At 41.8% G+C, this 9,829-nt stretch overlaps 2 protein-coding genes across 5 annotated transcripts in view; one reads left to right on the forward strand and one right to left on the reverse strand.

Annotated features, from left to right (window-relative positions):
• gnav1 (guanine nucleotide binding protein (G protein) alpha v1) overlaps positions 1-9,829 on the forward strand; it is a 39,274-nt gene that overhangs the window by 26,270 nt on the left and 3,175 nt on the right. The window contains exons 6-9 of one of the 4 annotated variants that reach the window (XM_061680493.1): positions 2,049-2,178; positions 2,275-2,346; positions 5,274-5,361; positions 6,771-7,637. In XM_061680493.1, the coding sequence (XP_061536477.1) occupies positions 2,049-2,178; positions 2,275-2,346; positions 5,274-5,361; positions 6,771-6,961 (481 nt within the window). In that variant the 3' untranslated portion in view covers positions 6,962-7,637. Of the gene's footprint in view, positions 1-2,048; positions 2,179-2,274; positions 2,347-4,057; positions 4,110-5,273; positions 5,362-6,770; positions 7,638-9,829 lie in introns of those variants that run through there. The other 3 variants (XM_061680496.1, XM_061680495.1, XM_061680494.1) reach the window with 3 other exon arrangements.
• On the reverse strand, positions 7,814-9,436 carry npb (neuropeptide B). Its single transcript, XM_061680497.1, is given in 3 exon segments — positions 7,814-8,068; positions 8,070-8,177; positions 8,629-9,436. Coding segments are annotated over 3 exon segments (393 nt in total). The 5' UTR covers positions 8,893-9,436; the 3' UTR covers positions 7,814-8,047.

Raw genomic sequence — 9,829 nt, forward strand, 5'->3', positions numbered from 1 at the left:
ACCAGGTTGGATAAAATTATAAATGAGCTCATCAGAGGGACAACCAAGGATAGATGTTTTGGAGACAAAGTTAGAGAGAGCTGACTTCGATAGTTTGGACACGTCCAGAGGAGAAATAGTGAGTATATTGGTAGAAGAATGATGAGGATGGAGCTGCCAGGCAAGAGAGCTAGAGGAAGACCAAAGAGAAGGTTGATGGATGTCATGAGGGCAGTTGGTGTTAGAGAGGAGGATGGAGGAGATAGGCTGACATGGAAAAGGATGACACGCTGTGGCGACGCCTAACGGGACAAGCCGAAAGGAAAAGAAGAGGACACACATACTATTTTATTGAACGCAATACATTCCTTGCTGTTGGTTGAATTCCAATTTCATTGATTTAAAATACTTTTTCCTGTGGGAAATAGTGCGAAGTGAATGAATTTGTTACAGGCTCCAACTATCGGCATCATTAAACCTTTAACTTTGCACGTTATGTTTTTAGTAACATTTTACAATTGACTTTATGAGTCTTTGGCGATAACGTGGATCTGACCTCTTCCTCATACAGGATTCTGAATAAAATATTTTGAAATTAACCCATTCAAACGCTATTATGGCATGGTGAGTAGAAAGATTTTTGCTGTCAGAGTTACTCTTATTTTAACTTAATTAGATTTAAGGTTGACCTTCTGATTTTGAGACAAAATGTACCCAATTCCCATAGGAAATAATGGCAAAAGATGTAAACCTGTGCAAAATGGAATGATTTTGAGAATGATTATTTTGCATATTTACATGGATATAGTGTTTTCACCATATTTTCCTTTGAACGTAACGTGACCATACGGTCCTTTTTTGGGAATGAAAAAGCCAAAGAAAAACCTAAGCACACGCGGAGTAAATCCTTTGCTAGCCATTCCATTCCAGTGACTTACACGAGTGATGTCTTGTGTGATGTCATGCATGATGTGCTTTGATCTACCAATTTAAGAGGTTCCTCTGTCATACAAAACACTGGCCTGTCATCACTCGTTACTTCACAATTACTTTTATTATTGCATTTCTATTGAGTACGTATTGTTTGGGTGTCAAACACTATTCGTGGCATTCATCACAAATGCCCTATTTAGCAATGTAAACAGTGAAACCCCCGTTTATCACGGTGATACGTTCCAGACCTAGCCGCAGTAGGAGAAAATCTGCCATATTTGTTTTGGTTTTCTTTGAACACATTTAAATGTATTAAAACACACTTTTAAATTATTCCTTAGTGCCTGTTCTCGCTCTGACTTGGAGTTCTCCAAATAAGAGGCCAAGAGTGCTTAATTCAAGCTGCTTATTTTTCACTCCCAGTTAACGTTTTACTGTAAATTGATTGGTGATGGTGATTTGAGTAGCTGTTTTGTAATCAGTACAGAATGTAAAAATAAAAATATTTGGACGTGTTGGATAGTAATCTTTTGAGAGTTGACTTTTGTGGGGCTCCTGATTGGAGAGTCAGCTGCCTTAATCGCAGGCACCTGAGTCCACTCCACTACAGAACACTGAATTTCTTCCGGAGAATCAAATAAGTCTTCACAGGTTCAGCTGTTCTGTTCTTAACTTATTTTGTTTTACTTCCACCTCTTAAGGCCTTGTTTGTGGTATTAAATTGCTTGCTGTATTTCATGGCAAGAGCGTAACAGTTCAACGCAACAGCAAAGATGAAACAGTCTTGTGCCAAGGCTGCACACTACGAAAGTGAGAAACAAACTTAGAGTGATACTGCTAAAAACGTTGGATCATAGGAGTTGAGCTTGAAGCTGACTGTTTACGCTTACTTTTAATCACATCTCACTTTTAATCACATTTTACCTTAATTTTTTACGCTATATGTTACCTTACTATTATTCAGATTTACAACTAGTTTCACTTGCCCAAAAGTCAATTAAAAACTAAAAACAAAAATACACGTCATGTGTGCATTTCCATATTGAGAAACCCTTATACTCAAGTTTCTTTCTTGTTGTTTTTGTGTCTCTCGCTTGGCTCTTCCACTCCGTGTGTGTGTGTGTGTGTGTGTGTAGGATGTACGATGTCGGAGGTCAGCGAACGGAGCGGAGGAAGTGGATTGGCTGCTTTGAAGATGTCCGGGCCGTGCTCTTTGTGGTGTCACTTAGCGGCTATGACATGACCCTGGTGGAGGACCCCTCCATGGTAACTGTTCACCCACCCCATCATGATGAACATCTCGATGAATGTTCTCTTTGCACCTCTGCGGCTGTCTGATTGCAATATTTGTCGCTTCTGTAGAATCGTCTGCAGGAGAGCATGAAGCTCTTCTCCTCCATCTGCAACAATGTGTTCTTCCGCAGTACATCCATGGTGAGAAAGACCTCTCTCACTCCATCGCTTGGAAAATGAGAAGTATTTATATATAGATATGCTGTGACAGTGTGTGCAGATGTGCTGGTGCCTATCCCAGCTGACTTAGGGAGAGAGGCAGGGCACACCCTGAACTGGTGGCCAGCAAATTGCAGGACATTAATTCTGAAGTTTTTCCGGCAACATTATCTAGTCATATTCAACCAAATGCTTCAGAACTCATTTACAGCGCTTCACTGTAGCATACTACGAAGCATACTACAAAAGAGTTTTTAAGGGAAAAGAAGTGGAATGTTATGCAATGGCCAAGTCATTCACCTAACCTGAATCCAATTGAGCATGCATTTTCCTTGCTGAAGACAAAATTGAAGGAAAAATGCCAAGACCAAGCAGGAACTGAAGATAGTTTCAGTAGAGGCCTGCCAGAGCATCAGCAGGGATAAAATCCAGCATCTGGCGATGTTTATCCATTCCATACTTCAGGCTGTAATTGACCGCAAAGGATTTTTCTAATTAACTTAGTGTAATCTTTATTTAAAAAATTTTTTTTTAATGAATTGCGTGCTTTTAACTTGTTTTAACTTAGTCATTCCTCTTCACAAAGACAATTTTCCCCACCATGTTCAAATTAACTCATTACTTTTGATTAAGTGATATTCAGCCTGAAATGCGGAGTTAAAAACATAGGTGGAAAATACGCACATAGTGCCGTCTGCCTTTTAGGCTTCTGTCACTTGTAATTAAACAGTAAGTCACCATTAAGATGAGCTTTTCCTGTCCTGTTTCCGGTAAATTATCCTATTAAGACGACAGCGAGACGGACTTGTTCAATTCGTTCCACTTGTATTTAAATCAATTCGCGTTACAAGAAAGAAACCAACACAAACAAGGCACATACATTTGCTCAGTGACAACAGGTCTGAGTGGGTCTGTTGTTGAATGACAATTTTGTTGAAATCCTTTTTTCCTGAGAATATTTTTGTGACTATTTCAAGCAACAATTTAGGATACTTGTCAACTAAAGAGACAGTTTGTGTGCTTGCCGAGTGGACAATGAAAGGTTAATGTGCTGGTGTTGTGTGGGCCTGCCTGTTAACACGGCGAACTGGCTCATTACCTATAAGTGTTTAAAGATACTTTTTAACGTGGGAAGAAAATTCTTAACCTCAATTAAGTCTTCCTCATGGCTGGTCGGTTGTAATGACACATTCATATTCATCTGGGCCTTTTGTTTGGGTTTCCGATCCCGCACATAGTTTTAATTGGTCAACTACTAAGTCTATTCTGTATACCTGTGAGACCGGGCATCAGAGCAGGAGTTGATTTGAACACCAGGGACACTTACAGTAAACGTGCGTGTGTGCGTCCTTGCATGCGTGCTGCACTGGAGCCCACAAGTGATTGATTGCACAGCGATGTTAGTGTATTAATTGATCCACAATCATCACCTCCCACTGGTACCAACCCAATTATTGATTTATATTGTTTTGCATTCTATATACCAGGGTATCCCAAAAATCAATACGCTTCCTCTTTTCTGTTTCGTTTTGGGTATCATTCGGACAGATGTAAGGCCATCAGCGTTTGACAGCTTAGGCTTTGCAGTTTTTGTAAGCATGTCATTCTTTGGCTCGCCAATTGACCTTGGAGCAGCGTTGGAAAATTGTCACCTGGCAAGACGTTTTCTGTCACGTGTTCTGTGTCCACACAGGGAAAGGCCTGCTACTGTCACCACTGATGAAAACACTGAACTCCTAGAGCAGGTATTAGCTCAAACCAGTGAAAGTCTATCTGGGGACTGTACTGGAACTGGGCATCAACAAAAGCTCGATTCAGCAGTTGCTTCAGAGAGATATAAACCTTTAGCTTAACTGACTTCCGGTTGTTCAAATGGTTCAAGCCAAAGACTATTATGCTTAAAAACTGCAAAGCTGAAGAAAGTCAGTAAAAAAAAAAAAAAAAAAAAAAAAAAGTCCCAAAAATATAATTTTGTCTTTTTTTTCTGGCATTCATCAAATACAAATAATTTTGGTAATCCTTATTGACCTAAAAGGAAATTTTTAGTCTGATTAGTCTTTTTATATTGTGTTTGTAATCATCTGCTTTCTACTTTAACTATAATAGAAAGTGTAGGGCTGTCACGATCGAATCTTTTTGGAATCGATTATCCTATAGATATTTTGTCGAGTAACTACCCCCCCCCCCAACACACACACACACAAAAAAAAAAAAAAACCCTAACATGCATTTAATTCTCATTTATAAGGCCTGGACCCTCTATCTTTAAACTGCATATGATGGTACTGAGTGTATGGTATAAACTGGACAGAATTTGAGACAACAAAATCAACCTTTGCTAAATGGTTAGCAATCTCGATTAGCATTAGCGCACTCGCGATGACCATTTTCGATGAATTAAAAAAAAAACAACTCAGTTAACCACCATTCAGCTCACTCATACATCATGTAAATCAATGCTGCAATGCTTTTCCACTTGCCCAACAGTGCGTCCGTCTGCAACAAATGTCCGTGCGGTAAACATGGACAGTAGCCAAATGGTTGCATGTGGCGCAGATATGCTTTTATTAATACTTTGTATTGCCTCCCACGAGGCAGACATTTTTGCGGTTGACTTAGCCAAGTTAGCCCGATTATTTTTCACAGCCCTAATAAAGTGGCAACTACATTTTTGAAACTTGAAGCAATTTTTGATTCATTGGTTTCATTGCTTGCTTTGTTATTGCGGTGGTACTAGTGGGAATAAGTTATATGTTCTCTGTTGATGTTTGATGATCTTTCAAATTCATCTTTCTTTTCCACTTGAGAGAAAACCTCAGACTCATGAACATCTTGAACAATTGGCTGATTTTATTTTTGTTATTCTTTTATTTTTTTCTCTCTCTCTGTATGTTCGCTCTTTGTTGCAGATTTTATTCATGAACAAAATTGACCTTTTCCAAGACAAGATTCTGCACTCGGGGCGACACCTGCGCCATTACCTCCCTCAGTTTAAAGGTTCGTCAAAGAGTTATACCTTTTACTTACCGTTATAACACCGGAGTGAAAACTCTGTCGATCACTCAACAGACAATTTACACCAGAATTTATTGAAATAAATGTCTCCTTCAAAGAATGCCCATAAATCTCTGTAATTCAGTAAATAAATGCCCGTGGCCACTATATGAGGTATTCATATTGATTTGGATATAGGATTAATTTATTTCTGCACTTGTATAACCGTTAAGATTATAAAACGTACTTCGGATTTGTAAATTACCTGCACAGTTAAAGGTTTTATGGCAACAACAGTGGAACGGATGAATTCAGTTTGCATTATTTCCCATGGCAAGCGTTTGCTTGAAATACAAACAAATTGAATGTCGACCATAGAGGTTGCTGCAGTAACCCATAATCTACTGGTCACCTAAAGCAATACACATTTACACACCCAAAACACCGATAAAACAACTTCCAACCGTACAGAAACGGAAGTGACAAAGTTGGGCAGTGACAAAACGGGAGTGGACAAAGATTTTCGAATCCCTGAAACGACAACATAGTTTTGTCTGGACTGACACCGATTCCAAGTGTTATGACGACGTATCGCCATTCTTAGCCATGCCGTATCATCCGGTGTTCTCAGAGGGAAGTTGCCACTGAGATTAAAATGTCACAGAGTGCAGGTTGCAGCAAATACAAAGCGACTGCAAGAGTCACAGAAATGCATAAAATTGGATGTCTTTGGAAATAATGAAATCAATAACTCGTGAATTATGCCATTTAGCTTTTTTTTTTTTAAAGAACAGCAAAGTTGTGTAATAGGTACTGAAGCACTGAACTTTTGGACATATGTATTCAACAGATTACATAAAGTCAAATTAAGTTCATTAGTAAATATAGTACATTTTAGGTTCATCCTGAAATCTCACCAAGCCCAATATCCCTAACTTTTTGTGAGTTGTGTAAATATTCTTACATTGGTTCAGGTGCGGGCAGCACAGCGGTCGTAGTGATTAGCACATCTGCTTCACAGTTAGGAGGTTCTGGGTTTATTCAAATTTCAGCTCGGGCCTTCCTCTGTGGAGTTTTCATGTTTTCCGGGTGCTTGGGCTTCATTCCACATTCAAAAAAAACGTGCACGTTAGTTTCACCGACGACTCGAACGTCTCCATACATGTGACAGTGGGTATGCATGGTTGTACTGTACAGTATGTCTGTATTTGCCCTGCGATTGACTGGTGACAAGTCCAGGGTGTGGACCTGGTCTCTCGCCCGGTCAACTAGGACAGGCTTCGGCTCCCGAAAGAGGAGAAAAAAATGGATGGATGTTGGCTCAGTGCGTTAATCTTACAGCACCTGATATGCGGACTCATCTGGACCCAGCAAAACACAAATGTTTTAAACGTCACAATATCGTCTTCCAGGAGCAGACTGCGACGTGGATTCGGCCGCCCGCTTCATCGCCGCCACCTTTGTCTCGCTCGACGCCTCACCCAGTAAACTCATCTATCACCACTTCACCACAGCCACCGACACCTCCAATATCCAGGTGGTCTTTCAGGTGGTCATGGACACCATTATAAAAGAGAACCTGGAGGCCGTGTCGCTCCTATAACTGCCAGAAAATGTCTGGAGTCCCTTCGAACTGAGACCTAAACGGACCGTTGGACCTTTGGATGTGACCCAGGAGTGTCAATATCATCTCATACTCACACACACACACACACACACCCGAAAGGTTAAGGACTACTTTGCTATACCTTTGGGCAACTACGTTGACAATCGACTCTAAAACCATCCTCAGACTTGAAGCAGACTTGCTGTGGCGACGCGCCCGTCTTTGTGGGCTGGTCGCAGAGAGGCTGACGATTTCCCATTTGTCCACGAGGTCGGCTGAACAGGGTTCGCTTATGTATACCAGGAGATATTTTCCCGCTCATCCATCATCGTGGCGTCTCGATCGACTTCCTGAGCGTCACACCCACCTAACTCCGATCACTATACAGTAGAAGCTGCAGCGTGTGCTAATCAAAATCCTCACCTCACTATGTCATTCTTTATAACAATTAGTTAGTGCCAAAGATGGAAAATGTAATAAGGTGGATCTTAGGAAAGTTAGTGTTTATTTACCTGTATTTAACCTTCCAGGCTCGCACTAAACACAGTGCCTTTTAAATGTGAAGCGGTTAGCCATTACCTACACTGCAGTGACCGTTTGCAATGTTCATATTAAGTCATCTCTTTTTCATTTTTATGTCTGACTGGAAGTGAAAGGAACTGGATGCCTTATGTCGGTGATTTATGTTTTTTTTTTTAAACTAAAAGCGAAAGTGTGTTCTTAATGTTCGCAGTACCTCCTGAAACTGCAATACACAGTAATAAAAATGTGTGGCTGAAATTTTGCATCTTTTTCCTGTCTTCCTTGATTCAAGTTGGATATTCAGAGACTCGTAGCTCACTCAGAGGGTTTCAAATATGTTCATTTTTAATAGACGAAAATTAATTTACAGGAATGAACTTTCTCACATACGCCAAACAAACTTTGCAGTGAATTCATTCTAATTGAATATTCGCTCAACACACAACAATAAAATTGTTTTTAATTGCACCTTTTAAATAAGGAAAGAAAGAAACCCAAAACATTCAGGGCTCTATAATGGGCGACAACGAGCCTCCTTTCCAAGATGAGCGCACTGTGGACTCATGCGGACAGGCAGTCCAGGCGAGTCCACGGTGAGGAAGACGTCCGCCTTGCACTGGAAGGTGCCGGTACCGTCCCGCAGCAACTCGCAGCTCTTCAGGTTTGGGGAGATGTTCTTCACGCAAATAGCCTTCAGTCCGAATAAGTAATGCATTAACAACAGGAGGGAGGAGGGGGAAACCATTATTTTAACTTCTGTCATTATTTCCACCGCTTTAAAATACGTGCAGGGTCACAGATGGGGATGAAAGAACAGTGCCGCAGAAATAATGGTTTCATTTCTAGCAACATGTCAAGACCGAAATCTAGTTTCAAATGCGTTCCTTGTTTTCAAATCAATATTGCTGAATATTAAGGGCAGTTTTACTTTTACGCACGCTGGGAAAGCGCTTTGTGCCAAATGCGTGCTTTTACGCACGGAGATCATACTTATAAGTTACTGGATGTTTTGATAAACATATAGTTGTGGTTGTTTTACATGACTAGCAGTTTCAAATTTAAAGAATGAAGGTGAGAGTATGAAAAGAAGTCTGCAGACGTCAAATAAAGAGAAGCGCGTGGACCACCTCGGTGACACTCACCATACTTTTGAGCAAGGAGATCTGCCTGGCCGTTTCCGGAACAACGTTGACGCCGATCGTCTCCCCGCTGTCCACTGACGTTTCTTGGGACTCGGACCTGCGCACATAAGGCGACCTCCTGATTCCGGAGAGCAAACCGGAGGCGCGCCCCACTGAGTAGTAAGCGGGCCCGGTGGACTGCTTGTACCAGGCTTGGACGGGGTGACACGAGATGAGCAGGGACACTGCAAAGCATACCAAAGCAAACCGGAGGGACCTCTCCATGTCTGGGACGCACTTGTGCCGTTACGCGCAGCTTCCTCTCCTGCAAGTCGCGTTGCGTTTGGCTGCCTGGTGGGAGAACGTCCCGCCGCTTTTATAGGCGACGTGCGTGCCAGACGTCTCGTGACCTAGGACGCTCGTCAAATCAAATTGGGGCTGGGCAGATGATCACCCGTGTCTTGATGCGTGAGAAAGGAGAGGAGGGCTGGGCGGGGGTTTCCAATTGACCTGTCTCTGATGGGTTGCAAGGTGTGCGTGTGTGAAATACATCAAAGGCGTGACGCTCGTGGGGCTGAAAGTAACGTCCATTTGCACCAGTGGTCCCATTTCTTAAGGCGAGGACGTAAGTGGGCCACCTCAAAGAACTCCGCAGTCACTCATCGATACCGCTTAGTCGTGCCGACTTTAGACTTTAGATTTTTAGATGTTGTCCTGGGTTTCTTTGTGACCTGGATGAGTCGTCGCTGTGCCTCTTGGGGTAAAATAATTCATTGATTCATCTGCCGTTCCAGTGCTTATTCTCACTAGGGTCGCGGGCGTGCTGGAGCCTATCCCAGCAATCTTCGGGCGAGGGATTTGAACCCCGGTCCCCAGAACTGTGAGGCCGATGTGCTAACCAGTTGTCACCGTGCTGCCGTAAAAGAACACATTTGCCACACATTATTCTTGTGACCGAAGTTTATCTTCAATAACACCATGGGTGGAGAATATCTTGCGTCTTCGAATCTGTTGCATCATGGTTATTCCTCTTTAGTTCATGTTCTCACTGGTTTCCCTGTCCATAAGACCCCAAGATCTGAATCAATAAAGAGCTCGACTGTAGTTCACTACCTTTCTCTAGGTTTTTTTTTTTTTTTTACATTGAGTTGTCATCCATGGAGGTTGAAAAACGTAACAAGACGAACCAGTATAAAGTTATCACAAAAAGAAATACTCAAAA

Source organism: Phycodurus eques, chromosome 6 (genome assembly GCF_024500275.1).
Source record: "Phycodurus eques isolate BA_2022a chromosome 6, UOR_Pequ_1.1, whole genome shotgun sequence".
Taxonomy (NCBI): Eukaryota; Metazoa; Chordata; class Actinopteri; order Syngnathiformes; family Syngnathidae; genus Phycodurus; species Phycodurus eques.